This window comes from Amblyraja radiata, chromosome 15 (assembly GCF_010909765.2).
Source record: "Amblyraja radiata isolate CabotCenter1 chromosome 15, sAmbRad1.1.pri, whole genome shotgun sequence".
NCBI lineage: Eukaryota > Metazoa > Chordata > Chondrichthyes > Rajiformes > Rajidae > Amblyraja > Amblyraja radiata.
In genome coordinates this window covers 8,760,273-8,784,475 of record NC_045970.1, presented here as the reverse complement: position 1 = coordinate 8,784,475, position 24,203 = coordinate 8,760,273, and the positions used below count along the sequence as shown (strand labels likewise).

General features: G+C 45.1%; 1 protein-coding gene across 2 annotated transcripts in view; it reads left to right on the top strand.

Moving 5' to 3' along the window:
- btaf1 (B-TFIID TATA-box binding protein associated factor 1) overlaps positions 1–24,203 on the top strand; it is a 110,261-nt gene that overhangs the window by 6,071 nt on the left and 79,987 nt on the right. For both annotated transcript variants that reach the window (XM_033033615.1, XM_033033616.1), the window contains exons 2-4: positions 6,765–6,888; positions 19,079–19,193; positions 21,006–21,149. In XM_033033615.1, the coding sequence (XP_032889506.1) occupies positions 6,765–6,888; positions 19,079–19,193; positions 21,006–21,149 (383 nt within the window). The remainder of the gene's footprint in view (positions 1–6,764; positions 6,889–19,078; positions 19,194–21,005; positions 21,150–24,203) is intronic.

Here is a 24,203-nt window from a genome sequence, read left to right as displayed (position 1 = left end):
CGGTGTAGCCTCTGTATTTCTGTTCATGAAGTCTTCTGCGGACAGTGGTCATTGACAAATCCACACCCAAAGAGTTTCTGAGGTACACAAAAATGCTGGAGAAACTCAGCGGGTGTAGCAGCATCTATGGAGCGAAGGAAATAGGCGAAGTTTCGGGCTGAAACCCTTCTTCAGACTGATGGGGGTGGGGGGGGAGAAGGAAGGAAAAAGGGAGGAGGAGGAGCCCGAGGGCGGGGGGGATGGGAGGAGACAGCTCGAGGGTTAAGGAAGGGGAGGAGACAGCAAGGGCTAGCAAAACTGGGAGAATTCAACGTTCATGCCATCCGACGCAAGCAACCCAGGCGGAATATGAGGTGCTGTTCCTCCAATTTCCGGTGTTGCTCACTCTGGCAATGGAGGAAACCCAGGACAGAGAGGTCGGATTGGGAATGGGAGGGGGAGTTGAAGTGCTGAGCCACCGGGAGTTCAGGCAGGTTTTTGCGGACTGAGCGGAGGTGTTCGGCGATACGATCGCCCAACCTCCGCTTAGTCTCCCCGATGTAAATCAGCTGACATCTAGAGCAGCGGATGCAGTAGATGAGGTTGGAGGAGATACAGGTGAACCTTTGTCACACCTGGAACGACTGCTTGGGTCCTTGAATGGAGTCGAGGGAGGCGGTGAAGGGACAGGTGTTGCATTTCTTGCGGTTGCAACGGAAAGTGCCCGGGGAGGGGGTGGTACGGGAAGAATTGACAAGGGAGTTGCGGAGGGAGCGGTCTTTGCGGAAGGAAGACATAGGGGGAGATGGGAAGATGTGGCGAGTGGTGGGGTCACGTTGGAGGTGGCGGAAATGGCGGAGGATTATTTGTTGTATTTGCCGGGTGGTGGGGTTTCTGATCTGTCTGACAGGCGTTTGGGGATTTTCCTTTATTATAGATAGAATTCTTCTGTTATCAGCTGTGGAGGTCAACCTTGGCCTGTCAGTCCCTTTGCGATTAGCAAGCTCGGTATGCCTTCCGTAGAAGTTGCGATCACTGTCATACATAGCATTGCAAGGCACCGTGCCCGTTGATGTTTTCAACGATGATGATGATGACCAGTGCTCTCTCTTTCTTCTTAATGATGTTCCAAACTGTTGATTTTGGTAAGCCGAAGGTTTGGCTGATGTCTCTAACAGTTTTCTTCTTGTTTCTCAGTCTCATAATGGCTACTTTGACTTTCATTGGCACACCTTGGTCCTCATGTTGATAAACAGCAATAAACGTTTCCAAAGGTGATGGAAAGACTGGAGGATAGACTACGTGCTGAGAGCTCTCTTATACCTGCATTAAGGAGGCAATTAAACACCTGAGCAATTACAAACACCTGTGAAGCCATGTGTCCCAAACATTATGGTGCCCTGAAATGGGGGGACTATATATAAACACTGCTGTAATTTCTACATGGTGAAACCAAAATGTATAAAAACAGTCTTTAATAAAATCTGACAATGTGCACTTTAACCACGTGATATTTTTCTATTACAATTCTCAAATTGTGGAGTACAGAGGCAAATAAATAAATGATGGGTCTTTGTCCCAAACATTATGGAGGGCACTGTAATCAAATGTAGAATCCTGCAGTGAGTTTTACCAGGAGAAAAAATTATTGGAAATTTAATGAGGATCCAACAAATCTTTTGAATGATGTTGGATAAGGGAAGATTCTGATTGTTATGGTTGTTGCAAAGCTTTTGTCACTTGCCATCTGGGAAATTGGTCTCACAAGATTAGAAAGCATTGCACAGGTGATGTGATTCTCAAGTGGAAACGTAGTTGAGCAGAGGAAATAAAGATGTGATTTACGTGATAATTGATCAAGATGTGAAGAAATAACGACAAAATCATTGTGGTCATTACTGGTCCCGCTGCATTTTCAATAACACGTTGGATATGAGACGTAATGAGTCTCACACTATGGACAAATCTTACGCATACACCGCCAAGCCAGTTACTCAAACTGGCACAAATATAGCTCCTTCGTAATAATTTGAGTTGCTGATGAGGCCTTGACCGAGACCATGTTTAATTAATCTTGTTCCAAAAAATTGGAATCTGGTGGTTTTGAGTGGGGTGAAAAATGTTCAACGTTGAAAGAAGTAGTCTATGTCAATACTCCATGGTTTTCTAATGAATTTGAAAATGAAAGTATCAATCATCAACCAATCCACTGCCAAGCTCTGTTCTTTCAAAGTATTCTCATGCAAATATATTTGGAGAACCAGCGTAATGGATAAAGTTGCTTGTCTCTAAAACGATTAGTGCATCTGCGTGGTATAGTGATTCTATGTAAACTTGTGTAACAAAATGTACGGATTGCATTATTAAATGGATTAGATTCGGTGTATACATTGAAAAATAGCTCTTAGGGTATGTTTAATTGAGTGCATTGACATTTGAGCTGTTAAATTTTGAGCTAGCTGTAGGCTTGATGTCCCAATTGCTGCCAGGCAAACCATACTTGGAAATTGTAACAGCAATTTCTAATCGCATATTTAAGTTGAAACAAGCATCCTCAGAAAAGACTGCATGTAATCATAAGTGTCTAATTGTGCTAATTTTCTTTGTTTAGTTTAGTTTAGACATACATAGCGGAAATAGGCCTTTCAGCCAACCGAGTCCGCGCCAACCAGTGATCCTTAGATTAGATTAGATTCCTTTATTGTCATTCAGACCTTTCGGTCTGAATGAAATTTCGTTGCCTGCAGTCATACATATAATAATAAATAACAAAACATACAATAAACACAAATTAACATCCACCACAGTGAGTTCACCAGGCACCTCCTCACGGTGATGGAGGCAAAAGTCTTAAAGTCTCTGTCTCTTCCCTCCTTGTTCTCCCTCTGCGCTGAGGCGATCCAGGCTTCCGTTGTTGTGACCCCGCCGGGTGATGGTAAGTAAGTCCCGCGGCTCAACCGAGCTCCGCGAACGGGCCGGTTCAAGCTCCGTGGCCCGGGGTGGTCGAAGCTGCCGAAGATGCCGCCCTCCAGTCCAGCGGACGCAGCTGTAGTTGCGGGAGCTCCGAAAAAACAGGTCACCAACCTGTGACCTGCGAGCTACCGACGATGTCGTCCACTGGGCCCGCGGCTGAGCCCCGAATTTAGGTCGCCGCCGCCTCAGCCCCGAAGTCGGGCCACCGCTGCCGGAACGCCGCCACAGCTCTGAATTCGGCCAGCCTCGCGTTGGTAAGTCCTGGCTGGCTCCGCCTCCGGAGCCTCGAGGTCGGTCGCAGTTTGAGGCCGCCAGCTCCGCCATTAGGCCTCAGCGCAGACGGAGGCAGAGAAGGTGGATACAACAAGAAGAGTCGTATTCCTAATGGAAGAGACAAAAAAACATGTTTCACCACCCCCCCCCCCCCCCACATATACACAACCTAATAAACTAAAATTTAATTAAAACGGGACAAAAGAAAACAACAAAAAAAGTAAAAACGGACGGACTGCAGGCGAGCCGCAGCTGTCAACAGCGCCGCCACTTCCGGATATTAACACTCCCTGCACATTAACACTATCCTCCACACCCTAGGCCAATTAACCTACAAAACTGTACGTCTTTGGAATGTGAGAGGAAACCAAAGATGTTGGAGAAAACCCAAGCAGTCACAGGGAGAACGTACAATCTCCGTACGTACAGCACTCGTAGTCAGGATCGAACCCGGGTCTCTGGTGCTGCATGTGCTGAAAGGCAGCAACTCTACTGCTGTGGCATCGTGCCGCCTGACGCTTTTTGTGCCATTACAATTGCTTCGTGCTGTATAGGGGGTTAGAAGTGTCCACCTACAGTTCATTTGGGTTTATGAGACTAATTTAAGTATTGCCACTATGGCAAGGGAAATTGCTAGGCAAACCATCTATCTATCTATTATCTATCTATCTATTATATATTATATTATATATAATATTTATATATATATATATTTATATTTATAATATAAAAGTCTGTGGCTGCCGGCTGGCTGCCGGCCTTTGATTCGTTGCCACGCCAACGTCAGACGCAGAAACGCCCAGATTTTTTCCATTTCGGTAGAGATTTCACTTTTCATTCCAAGTATCCACTCCTGAATAAATTTTGTCGTGTTTATGAACACATTTTTAATAAAATCTTTCTCCCCCCGCCCCCCCCCCCCCCCCCCAATTTCAAAATAAAACAGCTTCTCACCCATAGAATGTCGGTGAACGTTCCATCGTGTGATGTCACAATGGAACGTTCCATCGTGTGATGTCACAATGCCCAATGCTCACAGATGTCCAATCGGAATGGATCAATTTACATATGCCTTTGCAGCAGCCCCAGCCCCTGATGAACGTTCCATCGTGTGATGTCACAATGCCCAATGCTCACAGATGTCCAATCGGAATGGATCCATTTACATATGCCTTTGCACCAGCCTGTGTCGAAGCGCGTCATCACGTGTGTGGGAATAGAGAAAGAGGATTGGGGGTGATAGGGAATGGGGAACAGATGGACTGTCCCTACCCCTCCCCCTTCCATTCTACTTCCCCACTGTTTCCCCTCTCTCCCCCCATCCCTCTCCCCCTCCCTCCCCTACCCCATCTCCCACCTCCCCGCCCCCCCCCCCCCCACACCTCACTCCCCCTCCCCCATCCCTCTCTCCTCCCCCTCTCCATCTCCCTCTCCTCCTCCCACCCCCATCCATCTCTCCCCCACCCCCCTTCCCTCTCCCCCCTTCCCTCCCCCACCCCTTCCCTCTCTCCACCACCCCCCATTCCCTCCCCCACTCCTTTCCCTCTCTTCCCTTCCCTCTCCCCACTCTTCCCCCACCCCCCTTCCGTGCCCCACACCTCTCTCCCCCTCGCCTCCCTCCCCCCTCCCCCACACCTCTCTCCCACCCCTCTCTCCTCCCCCTCTCCATCTCCCTCTCCTCAGCCCTCTCCCTCTCCCAACCCTCTCTCCCCCACCCCCCTTCCCTCTCTCCTCACCCCCCTTCCCTCTCTACCCCACCCATCCCCTCTCTTCCCCCGCCCCCTTCCCCTACCCCTCTGTCCCTCTTCCACCACTCCCCCTACCCCTCCCTCCCCACTATTACCACTTCTCTCCCCCTTACCCCACCTCTTTCCCTCCCCCACCCCTCTGTCTCCCCCTCGCTCCCCTCTCTCCCCCACCCCTTCCCCTACCCCTCTGTCCCTCTTCCACCACTCCCCCTGTCCCTCTTCCATCACTCCCCCTACCCCTCTCCTCCTCCCTCCCCACTCTTCCAATTCTCTCCACCCCCTTCCCTCCCACTCTCCCTCCCCACTCTTTCCCCTCCCTCCCCCCTACCCCTCGCCCCCTCCCTCCACACTCTTCTCCCTCCCTCCCCTACCCCATCTCCCTCCTCCCCTCTCTCCCCCCCTCCCCCACACCTCTCTCCCCTCCCCATCCCTCTCTCCTCCCGTCCCCCACCCCTCTCTCCCCCCTCTCCATCTCCCTCTCCCCAATCCCCTTCCCCCCCCACCCCCTTCCCTCTCCCCATTCTTCCCCCTCCATCCACACTCTTCCCCCTCTACCCCCTACCCCATCTCCCTCCTCGCCTCCTTCCCCCTCCCCCACGCCACTCTCCCCCTACCCTCTCTCCTCCCCCTCCTCCTCCCACCCCATCCCTCTCTCCCCCACTCCCTTCCCTATCTACCCCACCCCCTTCCCTCTCTCACCTCGCCCACTTCCCCCTACCTACTGTCCCTCTTCCACCACTCCCCCTACCCCTCCCTCCCCACTCTTCCACTTCTCTCCCCCTTACCCCACCCCTCTCCCTCCCCGCCCCTCTCTCCCCCTCCCTTCCCTCTCTCCCCCACCCCTTCCCCTACCCCTCTGTCCCTCTTCCACCACTCCCCCTACCCCTCTCCCCCTCCCTCCCTCCCCACTCTTCCACTTCTCTACCCCCTCCCACTCTTTCCCCTCTCTCCCCCCACCCCTCTCCCCCTCCCATCCCACTCTTCCCCCGCCCCCCTACCACTCTCCCCCTCCCACCACACTCTTCCCCCTCCTTCACTTCCCTCCTCCCTCTCACCCCTCCCCCCCCCCCCCCCCGCAAACGCACATTGGGGAAACAGACCAAACGGGTCTGCACTTGGTCTAGTTATTATATTATATTATTATTTATTATTATTATATTATTCTTATTATTACATAATATAAAAGTCTGTGGCTGCCGGCTGGCTGTGTGTGTTTCTGCCTGACTTGTGGCTGCCAGCCTTTGATTCGTTGCCACGACAACACCCGACCCACAAAAGCCCTGATTTTTTCCATTTCGGTACAGATTTCACTTTTCATTCCAAGTATCCACTCCTCATTAAATTTCGTCGTGTTTATGTGCACATTTTTAATCAAATCCTTCCCCCCCCCCCCCCTCACTCATTTTGTCGCCTCCTGCTGGCCAGCGACCATAACGGCTGCTGGCGCCCGCCTCTCGCCTCAAAGACGCCATTTAAAAACAGCCGCACTGCTGATACCTGAGCCGCTTGAGTTGGAGGACCACGTCTCCCGTGGGGGCTACGGGTAGGTAACGGCTGCATTGGGGGAGCAGACCCAACGGGTCTGCACTTGGTCTAGTTCCATTAAAACTGACCTTTTGACACTTCCACAGAAAGTTTATACAATGCCTGCACTTTTTTAAATAAGTGATGTAAATGCATTAAAATGTTTACAGTTAGAAATAGTTCAATTGTTTTGCAGTAATTAACTTTCATATACCATAATGTAACAACAAAAATATTAAATGCTTTTTTTTCTTTCTTTTTCATTAGGCTTGATCGTCTCTTCATTTTACTTGATACTGGTACCACACCAGTAACTAGAAAAGCAGCAGCTCAACAATTGGGTGAAGTTGTTAAGCTCCATCCTCATGAACTGCATAACCTGTTATCCAGAGTAAGTGGATAGATCAAAATCAATTGATTTAAAAATATATATTTGTCTGACCTACGACGAGTGAGAAACATGCATTACAAAAACTAAGTTTACAACATTTAGTAATTGTTGGTAATATTATGTACTCTGAATTACTACTGAATATTCTATGGTAATGGTTTCCATTTTTATAGATGTTCATAATTCAATATTGTCTGTAATTCAATATTCAATATTGCACACAAATTACTTGTGAATAATTATCCCTCCACAGTATTGTAATGAATGACATCAAACAAACGTAAGACTGATAAGAAAACAATTGTTGGGGTGGGGGTGAAGGAAAGAGAAAAAACTAGTTCTGCCTTTCGAAGGAACAAACATATGTATGCATGCCAGACTTTTGAAATTAATAATATCACGGGAGCTCTGTGGTTTGAAGGGATGTCCATAAGTCAAGCATTCTTAATCCTGGGGCGGCCTGAAATGGTAAATTAAATATTTTCAATGGCACAGATTTTGAAGTTCTGTGTTTCAATATACAAGTTGAATGTCGATTTTGCATCTATTCCAGAGCCTGTCTGGATTACCCATTTGTCTGGACCAATATAGGTCACATGATAATGAAACAACAATACACCCAAGCCCACTAATGACTCCCGTCCCATGTCTCTAAAGTACCATGGAGTGCCAGAAACATAAATATAAAATCTGACAGAGTGGAATGACTTTCCAACGTAACCCTGGCTCCCACCGTTTCTCCGACCACTTAGAGCCTCGGCTTCCGACCTCACTCCCGACTCGCACCAGTGAGCCCCTCTCACCTGCTGCTGTTTCTTGCTGTTGACAGTGGCTTTATCCGCTGACACTGCTGCCTGCTTCTCCTGACGCTGCCCAGTTGGCCTCTCCTCTTCACTCCCCTCCCTCCACAGATGCCGCCACCTCCTCCTCCTCCTCCCCTGGAGTTACTGCCTAACACCACCTTGGAAGCGAGAGCAGGAGAGTGGGGAGGGAGCTCCACGGGGTCCAAGAGCATCCTGTCGTTGTCAGTGGCCTGAAGCAAGAACGTCCTGTCGGGGATTACAACGCGAGCCACAACAACAGCCATGTGAACCGGTGAAGAAGGGATCCCTGGTGCAGACCAGCGGCATTGGTGCCTAGTTTTAAAGTGAAACGATGCAAAGTGCCTGAGTAACTCAGCTGACTGAATCAGTCTGAGGAAAGGTCCCGATGTCACCCCACCATGTTCTCCAGAGATCCTGACCCACTGAATTACTCCAGCACTTTGTGTCCTTTTGTCTGTTAACCATCATCTGCAATCATCGGCAATAACGGACATCACTCCCTTTGCTATGATCTGTTTACAGTAAACCTTCGGTAAAATGGACGATAGCGGAGGGAGTGGTGTCCATTATTGCAGTTGGCTGCAGGTGATGGTTAATAGATAAAAGGACACAACGTGCTGGAGTAATTCAGCGGGTCAGGATCTCTAGAGAACATGGATAGGTGACATTGGGTTACTTCCCCAGACAGTTGCTCCAGCACTTTGTGTTTCACTTTAAAACTAGGCGTCGATGTTGCTGGTCTGCACCAGCGATTCATTCTTCACTGGTTCACACAGCTGTTGTAGCCCCCACAGGATGCACTTTCTTCAGACTGCTGCCAACGACAGAACGTGCTAGTTCACTGTGGTGCTCCTTCCCCTCTCACCTGCTATTGCTTCCAAGGTGAAGTGTGTCATCAACTCCAGGAGAGAAGGACGCAATGTCGGTGGGGAGGGGAGAAGAGGCCGACTGGACAGAGTGACAGGATATGCAGTTGGTGGTTGTCGAGCGGCGAGCAGAAAAAGCCACAACTGACAACAAGAAACAGGTGAAAGGGGCTCGCTGGTGCACCTTGCGTGTTGGCAGTGGGGTTGGAAGCTGGTGCTCTAAGCGGCCGGGGAGACGGAGGGATACTGGGATGGGTCGGCAGGTCATTCCATTAAGTCATGTAGTTTGTCATCACATGATGAGTTATTTGGATCACTTTATGTAATCAAGCTGAAATTGTTTGAGCTGATGTGAATTAATGTTTTTTTTTGTGATTAAATCCTGCTAGAATTAGTTTGCTTATTTTATGTTCTAGAGTCCTATGTGAATTTCTAACTTTTTTCATTATGATCAATCATTTTTTTGCTAGATTAAAAGTTTTTGCTTAATGTTTTTAATCACAAATAATACCAATAAATAAACTTTAAATACCGCTGCAGAAAAATCAGGGCTAAAACTAAGTATTGTAATTGCTTACAAAATTTACTTAAAGTGTGTCTCATTTCTTTTCAATGGCGAAATTTTCTACGTTTATTTGTTATTTCTGCTACTACTTTAATTCTGTAGGTTTTAAGTTTTAATTTTATATGTGATAATTAATTTAATCAGGAACTGCTTCCCTTCTACTGATTCTTTAAAGTGATTGGCTGCTACTCCAGCTTGATAATGTTATATTGCTGGATGCCAGGAATCCTGTTGAACATGTATCAGAAAAGTGGAAATACCTGTCACTTTGCAGGCTTTCCACAAAACCTTTTTGCAAGGAAATCATTGTCAATTCATTGACAGTATATTCTGTTAAAAGTGTCAAATTTGAAAAGGATTGGTAATTGTACAAAGTCGATAATGGATGCAGATGGTGGTGCTCGTCATAGTCATACAACACAGAAACGAGACCTTTGGCCCAACTTGTCCATGCCGACAAAGATGGCCCATTTATGTGAGTCCTATTTGTGGGTGTTTGACCCATATCCCTCTAAACCTTTCCTATCCAAGTGCCCTTTCAAATGCTAGTATATTGCCTGTATGAACTACCACCTCTGACTACCCGATCTACCCTGGGTAAAAAGCTCTGCATTTACCTGATCTACCCTGGGTAAAAAGCACTGTACATCTACCCTAGCTCCCCTCGGTAAAAGGCACTGCTTTTACCCTAGCTACCCTGGGTAAAAGGCTCTGCATTTACCCTATCTACCCCCCTCCCTCTGATTTTCTATCCCTTTATGAGAGCACTCTTCAGCCTCCGACACTTACCTACCACAGATGTTAGGCTGGTAGACACAAAATGCTGGAGTATCTCAGCAGGACAGACAGCATCTCTGGAGAGAAGGAATGGGTGATGTTTCGGGTCGAGACCCTTCAGACTGAGCAGATGTGAGGCTTACTGATGTATTGTTCCTCAGATCTTCCTTAAATAGAGACACAGCATTTGCCACATACCAGTCATTCAGCACCTTGTATGTGTCTAATGATGATTTGTATATCTCGGCATGGGATCCTCCAATTTCTTCTTCCCCTTCCCCCAAGCATCGTCTGATATATTTGATCGGGCCTGAAATATTTATCAACGTTCATGCACCTAAGGGCATCCAGCACCTCCTCGACTGGGATGCAGGCTATCCTCGAGACGCCTCCATTAACTGTTCCAAGTTCCCTGGCTTTCATGTTTTTCTCTGCGGTAAAAACAGGAAAAATTGCATCGAGGAGCTTTGCCCATCATCTGCGATTCTACACGTAGATGACCACTTTGTTTTCTGAAGGACCCCACTCTCTCTAGTTGCTCTGTTTCACTTATAAAAAATCTCTGGATTAGTCTTAATTTCATCTCCAAGCACAATCTCCTATCTCCTTTTTGCCCTCCTGATTTACTTAAATATGCTACTGGTCTTTAACACCTCCAGGGATACATGTGATGGCAGCTGTCTATACCTGGCACATGCTTTTTTCCTGATAAGAGCAATTTCTCTCATCCAGCAACTCCCAGCAACTTTGCCCTGCACTCTGTCAGGCACATGATTTCCATGAACTCTCAATATCAGTCTTTGAAAAGCATCCCATTTTCTGGATGTTCTTTGCCCACAAACAACCAGCTCCAATCAACTTTAGCAATTTCCTGTCGAGGACCGTTAAATTTGGGCCTGCGCCAATTCAGAACTTTAACGTGTGAACCAGCTCTGTCCTTGCATATAATAATTTTAAAGGTAATAGAACTGTTTCCAAAAGGCTTGCCCGCTGACACTTCAATCACTTACCCTGTCCAATTTCCTAAAAGCAGGTCATGCTTTGCCTTCTCTTTTGTAGGGCTCTTTACATGTTGCTAAAGGACTCTTTCCTGAACATATTTGACAAATTCCACCCCCTCTAAACGCTTGGCACTATGGCTGTACAAGTTTATATTGGGAACATTAAAATCCCTTGCATTTGACAATCCTATATGCCTTGCAGCTTCCTGCAATCTCCTAGCATATGTTCTTCTGATTTCCGTCGACTATCTCGTACACTCCCAAATAGGGTTTTTTTCTGATTCTGTGTCTGTGACCAGCCATGCACCACTAAGATCGATAATGGGGCCGTAGATGTTATTGATGTATTGATGGGCTGGTTTCTGTAATGTATGACATTAATCAATGAATCTGAAGGAAGTTAAAGCCTACTGTATGATTCCATATTTTGTGAAATTATTGAATATTAGAATTTACTATTGTACCTCAAATCTTTTCCCCTATTTGATAAAACCATGGCTCACCTGACTGCAATCTAAAGCCTGTATTCCTGACTACACTGATAACCTTTCACCTCTAAATGAATACATCTAACTGCTTTTAAAATATTCAATGACTTTGCTTCAGCCATCCATTGAGAAATAAAGTTAAAATGGCTTGCAAAGCTCCCAGAGAGAATAAAATAACCTAACTGATCTTAAATAAATTATTTCTTATTTTTAAACCTTGACCCTTTGTTCTAGACTTTCCTACAAAAGGAATCATCTTTTCCCTATCCACCCTGTCAAGGCCCCTCAGAACGTATTTCAACTTGATTTAGTGCCAGTTTGAGTCATTATTTTGCCATGAAATAGACATCCTAATACCATATAAAATCTGTAGACTTCCTTTGATCTCAGACCATACTTTAATAAAAACAAGGGAGAGAAAGATTTTTGGGTTGATTCTTTCCATGGTGTGAGAAAATGATCATCATACATCACTTGCAACAGATAGCAGTTTATAGAATTCTACTCTTGCAAATAAATGTGGAAATTAAAAAGTTGCTGTCCATTCATCCTGTTTCCCCCACTGTTTAGCAAAAATGAAATCTCAAACCTTTTTTTTTCCTTTTGTTTCTCCAAATCTTTTTGTTTTGTGCATTCATGGGTGGCTGACCATGCCCAAGGTACTTAATGGTCATCATGCACAGTTATGGATTAAAAACAGAAAATGCTGGAAACACTCAGCAGGTCAAGCAGTACAGGTACAGAACTGCTGTGACACGATAATTAAGTTCCTAAGAAAACAGACATAATGAAAGATTGGGGGGGAAAGTGCATTCGGGGCTAGGGAGTTTCTGAGTTGCAATTTTATTTCCCTGCAGGTTTTTCAAAAATAAAGGTCTTTTTAATACCTATTGGTTTGTATCGTAGCCAAATAACGCTTTTTGAAAAATATATAAGCCTAGGAGATTTGTAGTATGCTGAACTCAAGGGTGTGGCAGTATTGAGAAACTAGCTAACTGAAATTAAATTTGGTAGGTCTTCCTACAGAAGAAGAGAGACGATGGCTAAATATTTCTTTTAAAAAAAAATGAGAATGAAGAGAAGGGGAAGGTAGACAGAGAAAGAAGAACTTGAATTTAAATGCTTTCATGAACTGCTATAAGTGTTTTGCAGTCACTTAAATATTCCTTGGGATATGGTGAACAAATATGCCAGCTAGCAAACCTATGAACAGGAGAGTTCCAAGAATAACATAAATTACTAGGCAATGTAATATTGAGTGTAATTATATGAAAAGTTTGGGAATTAAATAATTAAATTATCTTTCTTCGATGGGATCTTTATGCTCACCTGAGTGAGTAGCTGGGCCAGGCCTTTGTTTAATTTCTCTGTAACCATGCAATGCTTGTTCAAGGCTGCACTGAACTGTCAAGAGACAATAGGTGCAGGAGTAGGCCATTCGGCCCTTCGAGCCAGCACCGCCATTCAATGTGATCATGGCTGATCGTCCCCAGTCAGTACCCCACTGCTGACTGGCGATGATCCCCATATCCCCTGACTCCGCTATCTATAAGAGCCCTATCTAGCTCTCTCTTGAAAGTATCCAGAGAACCGGCCTCCACTGCCCTCTGAGGCAGAGAATTCCACAGACTAACAACTCTCTGCGTGAAAAAGTGTTTCCTCATCTCCATTCTAAATGGCTCATCCCTGGTTTTGGATTCCCCCAACATCGGGAACGTGTTTCCTGCCTCTAGTGTGTCCAAACCCTTAATTATCTTATGTTTCAATAAGATCCCCTCTTATCCTAAATTCCAGAGTATACAAGCCCAGTCGCTCCATTCTCTCAGCATATGACAGTCCTGCCATCCTGGGAATTAACCTTGTAAACCTACGCTGCACTCCCTCAATAGCAAGAATGTCCTTCTTCAAATTAGGGGACCAAAACTGCACACAATACTCCAGCTGTGGTCTCACTAGAGCCCTGTACAACTGCAAAAGGACCTCTTTGCTCCTATACTCCTCTTGTCATGAAGGTCAACATGCCATTCGCTTTCTTCACTGCCTGCTGTACCTGCATGCTTACTTTTATTGAATGATGAACAAGGACCCCCAGATCCCATTGTACTTCCCATTTTCCCAATTTGACACCATTTAGATAATAATCTGCCTTCCTGTTTTTGCTACCAAAGTGGATAACCTCACATTTATCCACATTAATCTGCATCTGACCACTCACCCAACCTGTCCAAGAAACCCTGCATTCTCATAGCATCCTCCTCACAGTTCACACTGTCACCCAGCTTTGTGTCATCTGCAAATTTGCTAATGTTACTTTGAATCCCTTTATCTAAATCAATGATATATATTGTAAATAGCTGCAGTCCCAGCACCGAGCCTTGTGGTACCCCACTAGCCACTGCCTGCCATTCTGAAAGGGACCAATTAATCCCTACTCTTTGTTTCCTGTCTGCCAACCAATTTTCTATCCATGTCAGCACTCTACCCCCAATACCATGTGCCCTAATTTTGCCCACTAATCTCCTATGTGGGACCTTATCAAATGCTTTCTGGAAGTCCAGGTACACTACATCCACTGGCTCGCCCATGTTCATTTTCCTAGTTACATCCTCAAAAAATTCCAGAAGATTAGTTAAGCATGATTTCCTCTTTGTAAATCCATGTTGACTTGGACCGATCCTGTTACTGCTATCCAAATGTGCCGCTATTTCATCTTTTATGATGGACATCAGTGGTGGGGCATCTGCCCCACCACTGATAATAATAATAATAATACATTTTATTTATGGGCGCCTTTCAAGAGTCTCAAGGACACCTTACAAAAATTGAGCATGTATAGGAAAAACATGTAAGGGGAATGAAATAAATAGTAGAGACATGACTAGTACACAAAGTAAAGACAGAATTCAATACAAAACACAGCATGAGGCAATTAATGCACAGATGAAAAGGGACGGGGACGTGGGGCTAAGGATAGGCAGAGGTGAAGAGATGGGTCTTGAGGCGGGACTGGAAGATGGGGAGGGACACGGAATTGCGGATCAGTTGGGGGAGGGAGTTCCAGAGCCTGGGAGCTCTGATGTCAGACTAACTGGTCTATAATTCCCTGTTTTTTATCTCCCGCCTTTCTTAAAGTGGGATAACACTAGCTACCCTCCAATCCACAGGAACTGATCCTGAATCTATAGAACATTGGAAAATGATCACCAATTTGTCCTCGATTTCTAGAGCCATTTCCTTAGGTTCCCTGGGATGCAGACCATCAGGCCCTGGGGATTTATCAGCCTTCAGTCCCATCAGTCTACCCAACACCATTTCCTGCCTAATGTGGATTTCCTTCAGTTCCTCTGTCACCCCAGATTCTCTCGGGTGTATCCCCTGATAGGAGCAAATAGGTCCTTCTGCAGTTGTATAGGGCCCTAGTGAATGAATCAATGAATGAATGAATCTCTTTATTGTCATTGCATATGGTACAACGAAATTTAAAAGTCAATCCCACGGTGCGATTCACAAGAGCAATTTTAAATATATAAGAAAAGGTAAAAATATATTCATATTTAAAAAAAAATTACAGATAAATAACAATAGCAGCTGAGGTAGAACCATTCAGTTGAATGTGAGTGTTATTTCTTATTTTGCATTGTTAAGTTCACGTATGGCTATGGGGTAGAAGCTGTCTCTGAGTCTTCCGCAAAGACCGCTCCCTCCGCAACTCCCTCATCAATTCTTCCCTTCCCTCCCGCACCACCCCCTCCCCGGGCACTTTCCGTTGCAACCGCAAGAAATGCAACACCTGTCCCTTCACCTCCCCCCTCAACTCCATTCAAGGTCCCAAGCAGTCGTTCCAGGTGCGACAAAGGTTCACCTGTATCTCCTCCAACCTCATCTACTGCATCCGCTGCTCTAGATGTCAGCTGATTTACATCGGTGAGACCAAGCGTAGGTTGGGCGATCGTTTCGCCGAACACCTCCGCTCAGTCCGCAATAACCTACCTGACCTCCCGGTGGCTCAGCACTTCAACTCCCCCTCCCATTCCCAATCCGACCTCTCTGTCCTGGGTCTCCTCCATTGCCAGAGTGAGCAACAGCGGAAATTGGAGGAACAGCACCTCATATTCCGTCTGGGGACCTTGCGTCCTTATGGCATTAACATTGAATTCTCCCAATTTGGCTAGCCCTTGCTGTCTCCTCCCCTTCCTTAACCCTCTAGCTGTCTCCTCCCACCCTCCCATCCGCCCGCCCTCGGGCTCCTCCTCCTCCTCCCCTTTTCCTTCTTTCTTTCCCCCCCCCCACCCCCCATCAGTCTGAAGAAGGGTTTCGGCCCGAAACGTCGCCTATTTCCTTCGCTCCATAGATGCTGCTGCACCCGCTGAGTTTCCCCAGCAATTTTGTGTACCTTCTTGCTCTCCTCAATGATCTTCATCACAAGCAATGAGTAATGAACCTATATACAAAACTATAGAGTGCATCAATCACTTCTGTTTGCTAAATATTGAATCAATTAAAAGTTTACTGTAACTATTTAAAAAATACTGTACAACATAGGAATCGGCAAACGTTTTTGTTAGTAAACTGCAGGCAATTGGAATTGCAATACATTGTTTCCACAATTTAGTCAAGTCAAGTCAATTTTATTTCTCTACCACATTTAAAAACAACTCTCGTTGACCAAAGTGCTTTACATTAGTGCAGGTACTAACTTGCTACAAACAGTGGTACATAGATCAACAATACATACATAAATACATACAGCGCTCCCTCAGAGGACCTCAAGAAAGGCTTGAGAGTAGAAATAAGTTTTAAGTCTAGACTTAAAAGAGTTGATAGAGGGGGCAGTGCTGCTGGGAAGAGGGGTGCTGCAACTGCAAAAGAGCGGTCGCCCCTGAGCTTGTGCCTGTACCGCGGGATGGTCAGTAACCCCAAGTCGGCAGATTTGAGGGAACTGGAGGTGGTGTGGTGGGAAAGCAGATTTTTGATGTTGGTGGGGACGAGCCCGTTAACGGTTTTGTCAACAAAAAGGAGGAGCTTGAAATTGATTTGGAACCGCACTGGGAGCCAGTGGAGAGAGGCCAGAATCGGGGTGAAGTGGTCCCTTTTTCGGGTGCCCGTCAGGAGTATCGTAGGAGGAGGAGCCATCTTGGGGAACGGCTGCTAACCAGCAACCGTCTGTTTTAATTCATTTTTTAAAACGTTTTTAGTAAGTCTTGTTCTTCGTTTGTTGGAGAAATGGACTTCTTAATGTGGGGGGAAGGAGGTAATTATACTTCTAGGTCCCTACCTGGTCGGTGAGGCAGCTTTTTTCTCCGGGCTGCCCGTTGACCCGTCCTCGTGGCCTACCAGCGGGCGTGGAGCGCCGTTTCCTGACGGGGACCGCCCAGCACCTCGGCTTCGTTGGCGGCACAGCGCTGGAGCGCTATCGCGGAGCGGGCGATGCCTTGCCTGGGTCGCCGCGCTGGATCGACGCGCTGGAGCTCCGGTGAGCTGTGACCGCCGAGATCAACACCTCCGGGCTGCGGGTCTGCGGAGCGGAGCGGGCGGCGCTGACTTTAACATCGGGAGCCTGGGAGCTCCAACCCGGCGCGGCCCTGTCGGCTTCGGAAGCCGACAGTCCCCTGCTAGGAAGCGGCCGTTCCAGGTGGCCCAGCCACTGTGAGGACTCTCCTGACGCCGGGGCAACTCCACCCGGCCAGAACGGCCAGGAACATCGGGCCTCTGTAGAGGCAATAGCGGTGGCCTCAATAGGCCTGACTTCTGGGAGAACTGGGGTTGGGGACTTGACTTTGTGCCTTCCCCCACAGTGGTAACCATTGTGGGGGGATGATTTTTCTGTGTGTCGTTACTATGTTAGTCTGTGTCCAAGATGGCTGTCGGAAGAGAGAGTGGACGCTGGCGCGCTTTAGCTGCCGCTGCTCTCTCTTCACATTGTGTTTTTTGATTTTTTTTGATTTTGTGTCTTTGGAGCGATTTCTATCTTTAATTTGTGTATTGATGATGTCCTTATTATTTATTTTTCTCCGACTATATGTTTTTTTTCTCTTCTGTTAATTTTTGTAAGGTGTCCTTGAGACTTTGAAAGGCGCCCGAAAATAAAATTTATTATTATTATTATTATCGCTGCGGCGTTTTGGACCAATTGCAGGCGTGACAGGGATGATTGGCTGATGCCAGTGTAAAGGGAGTTGCAGTAATCAAGACGGGAGGAGATAAATGAGTGCATGATCTTTTCAAGTGTGATTTTAAAAAGTCATCTGTATGGACTATATGTGACCACCTAGTTGTCTTGTTGTACATCAGAGACTTGGGCAGACTCAATAGGGGGGTTGCACTGGGTTATAGGGCTTGACGCACGGAGCCACTAAATCCATCTGGAGGACATCCGTAACTTCCGGTATATGTTATTAATACAAGAAACGCGTACTTTCCTACCTGTTAAAAACCGCCAAAATGTTGAATTTTTGAACTGTAAAAAATTGTGGAAATCGGGGTAAGTGTGAGAGACATGTACCCAACTTCAGAATTCCAAAAGTGAAGCGAAATGAAGGTAAATAGAAGCGAGAGCTGAAGGGACAACAACAGCTAAAGTGCTTGGCGAACATTGGTCGTGCAGATATTGGAATTAAAAATATTGGGAATTATCGCGTTTGCTCACTGCATTTCATCAACAGTAAGGCATTATTTGTGTTTTTTCTTGATTCCTTCGGTATCTAAAAAGTCTCAGAAGTGATATATCTGGCTGTAAATTTTGCTTCAGAGGTGTTTTCTTTTTGTATGTAAAAACCCACGAGAACCATGGGCGATTTAAAACATTTACAGCCAGATTTATCACCTGAAACTTTTTAGATGCCAAAGGAATCAAGAAAAACACAAATAATGCCTTAGTTGATGAAATGTAGTGAGCAAACGGCCAATGTTCGCCAAGCATTCTGGCTGTTGTTGTCCCTTCAGCTCTCGCTTCTATCTACCGTCATTTCTCCTGACTTGGAATTCTGAAGTAGGCTAAATGTCTTTCACGCTTATCCCGATTTCCATAATTATTTACAGCGCAAAAATTGACAATTTCTGCGGGTTTTAACGAGCCTGCTACGCTGGAAACAATGGTAAGTGCCTACCTGCAGTTAATCGCGTGTACTCCATTTGGAGTAGCGTAGCAACAGTACGGGTCATGGGTCGTGACCCGACTGCCGTGAAACCTCCCTATACTTGGTTGTTGATTTGGCTTAGTGGGTCACTTGCCTCGAACGTGAAAGGTTCTTTGTTAAAGTCCCACTCCAGAGATTTAAGCTAAAAAAATCTAAACTGATATTTTGCTGCAGTCTTTTGGGTGAATGTTAAAACCACAGCTTAAACAGCTGAGTCTTCTTGGGTGTCCTACCAATATTTATTCTTTGCTTCCTGTTACTAAAGAAAATGAACTAATTATTTTCATATTTGTGAGTTTCATGTGCCAGTTGGTTCTAGTGTTTCCTTGACTGATTTGGAAATATTTATTTGCCTATAAGCATTTTTTGTGCTCTGAAGTATACACATTATTGATTCTCTTTTTGTTTCTTATAAACACTCTTAATGAATTAATTTGTCTATTTGTTTAATGAAATCAAACTTGTTTTAGGGTTAGCTATATTTTGCAAAATTGGATAAATTGGAATTTTCTGTTTTTCTAAACAAAAACTAGGTGTTAACATATTTACGCAGTCCTAATTGGGACACTCGCATTGCAGCTGGCCAAGCAGTAGAAGCTATTGTGAAGAATGTAACTGAATGGAATCCTACTCCAAAACTAAAGCAAGGTATTGGCTTTATGTGCATGATTCTTATCACCCATTTCTTTTCAATCAAAAGAATTGAACGTTGATAATGCAATTACATAATATTTTCAAAATATTCTTGATGAACTGTATCTAGTGCATTTTTGTTTAACATTTCTCTTCTTAAACGGGTGATTGGCAAATAGCGTTTAGAATTATACAATTCAGGTGCAGCACAGTGGCACAGCGGTAGAATTGCTGCCTTGCAGCTCCAGAGACCCGGGATCGATCCTGTCTGCAGGTGTAATGAAGCCAAAGGGCCTGTTTCCGCGCTGCATCTCTAAACTGAACTAAATTCTTCATTACAGCTGACTGACTGCGAGACCTGTTGTGTACGAGTAACAGCATGGGAATTTAAGATGTTTGGTCAGTCTTTACGGCCCTATGTGATTGAAATAACAATTCTGCTTCCTTTTCAGGTTGTACATATTCATTTTTGATATGGTGCAAGCTTGTGTTAACCTTTTCTCATCATGACCGTGTCCTCCAGCATGCCATGTTTTGCTTGCCTTTGTATATTCTTTTGCACTGCAGTTCATCATTAGTCTTTCTAGTTTTCTAATGCGTTTGTTTCACAGCAGATAGGCCAAATCATCCCTCGTCAACTAAGGCACCAAACTTTAGCATGGTAAAGATGTTCCCAGACAGGACTCCCCACAAAAATTGGGGAACTAGTCTCCAGTCTGGTGAAGAATTTCATGGAATAATCAAACAGTAGCCTGACATAGTCTGGCTCACAAAGCCATAATTTCCAGACAACATACTATTCCTTCATTACAATGTCAGTCGTATCTTGTCCTAGCAGGTCAGATTCACTGAAGAGGGGAGCTTGCAGGTACATGGGTATGAAGGAATGTCTCTGGGTATCCTCAATATTGATTCAGATTCAGGGACAGTTTCTTCCCAACTGTATCAGACACTGAGCATTCCTCTCATCAACTAGAGTGATGTTCTGACCTCCCATCTACCTCATTATAGACCTGTGAACTATCTTTATTGGACTTCAATGTTATACCTTGCACTAAATTATCATTTGCATACTGTGATCAGCTTGATTTGTATTCATGTATAGTCTTCTTTGACCTGATAGCACCCAAACAAAAGCATTTCACTGTACCCCAATACACGTGACAATGATAAACTAAAACTTTAAAGAAGCTATAGTGCCCCAAGGCATGGATAAGGAGTACAACCAACTGTTAGCTCTCGGGTGATGATTTGGTACTTCTCTTCTGAATAGCACTCGAAAGAAACACTAAAACTAGCGAGGACACTGAATTTAGGACATAATTTTTCATTACCAAAGATAGCTTGATGGTATGCCAGACAAGTCCTTAAGGACATTGCTATCAAACCAGTCCTGTGGCTGGCAGTGAACCAACCAACATATGAGTGAAACCTATTTGAGCCTCTCTTCAGCAGTCTACCTGTTGATCTTGCACCTGCCGTTGACAACATTGGTAGGATGGACCACTTAAAAGTTCTTGCGGAGATGAAGCTTGTTTTCATATGAAGGACCCTCTCCATCATGTTGTCTGACAGACACTTTCATCGGACTGAATAGGATAGACACAGAGCATATCAGGCAGATCAAAATTGACATGTGCGAAGTGCCCTGGACAGCAGAAGTGCAATTCCCTCCCAAACTGTAACTTCAAGTCCTGGTATTACCTTGCTTTGCTGTGGCAGTCAAGCCAGGAGATCAACCCGAGTTCAAGAGTGCAGAAAACTGGGAACAGGATAAAGTGTATAATGTAGACACTAATGACTAATCGCTATTCAATTTAATTTTAGAGCTAGCGTCAGAAAATCCAACGGATGAAACGTCTTTGGATCGTTTGAGCTTTGATAGATTTGACATATCACGTCTTTTGAAACATGGAGCATCTCTGCTTGGCTCTGCTGGTGCCGAGTTTGAAATCCAACATGAAAAATCAGGTACATTACTCTTTCATTTTGGGTAATTAAAAAATTCAGTTTTATTTTTGTGTAGTCATTGATTTGAAATTTATTGCACAATCCTAATAATGACAATACCAGTGTCGCTCTTACTCTATCCTTGCAACATGCTGCTTTGTTCAAACAACGCAGCAATTTTTATTATTTGTTCATAAAACACGCACATAGTTAGCATCTATTGTTCATTCCTTAGAGCGATGCTGATGAGCCACTCATTATCCACTTGTCATGCATGTGATACCTAAATATTATTAGGAAAGGAGACCATATTGTTAAATATATGATGTGGAGAAACTGTTATCTCCCGGTAATAATGATGTGCAACTTCAAGATGGCTGTATGGGAACATCACTGTTTTCTTTTAGGTGGTAAATGTCATGGTTTTGAGTTGCATTGCACCAAGGTGAACTGTTAGTGAACGTGAATGTTTAAAGTGGTAAGAACGGGATTCTAAGTAGGCTGGGTGAATGTTGTAACTATAAATCATCTATGCAAATAGGAGGTATCTGTGCACACTGTTTTGTGACAAGTCACTCATCAAATTTTACTATTTGTTTGGCTTCTGATCTGTTGGAGCCATTGTATTTATGTAGCTAGTTGAGTAAATTTGAAGTTAAAGGACACAAAGTAAACGAGTGTCGAACATCGATATGTGACGTTTTGGGTTGGGCCTCTTCTAGAAACTGATTGTGGTGGGGTGGGAGAGAAACCTGGAGGAGTGGAGGGGCAGGACAAAGCCTGGCAAATAATGGGGCGATTCAAATGAGGGTATTTTTTTGATAGACGGAAGGTTAGGCAAAGGCCAGATATGAAAAGGCAGGTGTGAGACAAAAGGATTCAAGTGTTGCAAATAGTGAAGCCAGGGGAATGGAAGGAGAGGTGGGAAATAGGGGGAAGGGGGTGGGATAGAAAAAGGGGGGGATCAGTAGTTACCGAAAATTGGGGAACTGAATGGTCATACCGTTGGGTTATAAGCTACCCAAACAGAATATGAGATGCTGTTCTCCAGTTTGCATGTGGCCTCACTGTGGCAATGGAAGGGGCCCAGTACAGAAAGGACTATGGGAATGGGAGAGGAAAATGGTTAGCAGCCATTAGCAATCACTGCAGGGGTCAGAAGTGAGTGTAGTCACTATTACGAAGGAGAAGCTGCATGGGAAGCTGAAAGATCTGAAGGTGGATAAGTCACCTGGATCAAACTACACCCCAAGGTTCTGAAAGAAGTAGCTCTGGAGATTTTGGAGACATTTGTAATGATCTTTCAAGAATGACTAGAGTCAAGAATGGTACCAGAGAACCGGAAAATTGCAAATGTATCTCCACTGTTTAAGGAGTTAGCGAGGCAAAATAAAGGAAATCATCGGGCAGTTAGCCTAAATTCAATGGTTGGTGAGATTTTAGAGTCCATTGTTATGGATGAGGTTTCCTTAGAAGCACAAGATAAAATAGGCCGCAGTCAGCATGGTTTTGCGAAGGGGAGATCTTGCCTGACAAATCTGTTGGAATTATTTGAGGAAGTAAATGCAGGTAGACAAAGGAGAGGCAGTGGATGGTGTTTACCTGGATTTTCATAAGGCCTTTGAAACGGTGGCGCACGTGAGGCTGCTCATCAAGATGAGAGCCCATGGTATTAGAGGGAAGATACTAGCAAAGATAGAAGATCGGCTGACTGGCAGAAGGCAAAGAGTGGGAATAAATGGGGCCTTTTCTGATGTTCCGTAACGGGTCATTGTTGGGTCAGCTACTCTTCGTGTTGTATGATTTTGATGTAATTAAAGGTTTTGTGGCCAGATTTGTGGATGATATGAAGATTGGTGGGAGGTTGTGTAGGGGAAGCCAGGGAGTCTGCAGAAGGATTTGGACAGGTTTGGAGAGTGGGCAAAGAAATGGCAAATGGAATACAGTCGTGCACTTTGGTAGAATGAATAAAACTAAACTATTTCCTAAATGGGGAGGATTCTAAATGAAAATTCCCAAAAGGTTAATTTGCAAATTGAGTTGGTAGTAAGGAAGGCAAATGCAATGGCAACATTCACTTCAAGGGGACTAGAATATAAAAGCAAAGATGTAGTGCTGAGGTATTATAAGGTGCTGGTCAGACCACATTTGGAATATCTGAGCAGTTTTGGGTCCCATATCTGAGTAGGTATGTGCTGGCATTTGAAAGGGTCCAAAGGATGTTTATGAGAATGATCCTGGTGATGATTGGCTTAATGTATGAGGAGCGTTTGATGGTTCTGGGCATGTACTCGCTGGAGTTTAGAAGGATGAGGGAGAACCCATTGAAACCTACAGAAAAATGAAGGTCCTAGACTGAGTGAATGTAGAGAGGATGTTTCCAGTAATGGGATAGTCCAGGACCAGAGGCCATAGCCTCAGAATAAAAGGACGTACCTTAAGAATGGAGATGAGGATGAATTTCTTTAGCCAGAGGGTGGCGAAACTGTGAAATTCATTGCCATTGATTGTGGTAGAGGCAAAGTCATTGGATATTTTTAAAACTGAGATTGATAGGTCCTTGATTAGTAAGGGTGTCCAATGTTACAGGGAGAAGGCGGGAGAATGGTGTTGAGAGGGAAAAATAGATCGGCCATGATCAAATGGCAGAGCAGGCTTGATGGGCCGAATGGCCTCATTCTGCTCCTATTTCTCATGACGTTATGAACCGAAAGATCCACTAGGCCTTGGTGGATCAGCGAAACAATCACCAAGTCTACCATTGCTCTCGCTAATGTACAGGAGGCCACATCAGCAGCAGCAGATGCAGTCGATGAAATTGGAGTAGATCCACATGAATCTCTATCTCACCTGCTGTGGTCTCTGGATAGAGGTGAGGAGTTATGGGGACAGGTGTTACATCTCCTGTGGTTGCAGGGAAATGTAGGTGGGGAAGGGGCAGCTTGGGTGGGAAGGGTGAGAAGGGATGAGTGAACCAAGGAGTTGCAGAGTAACTCTTATTACTTAACTTTTATTTGGTGGTCATTGCCTCTACTTGTGCGTTTCTTGCCACTTACCAACATAAACCTGATTGTT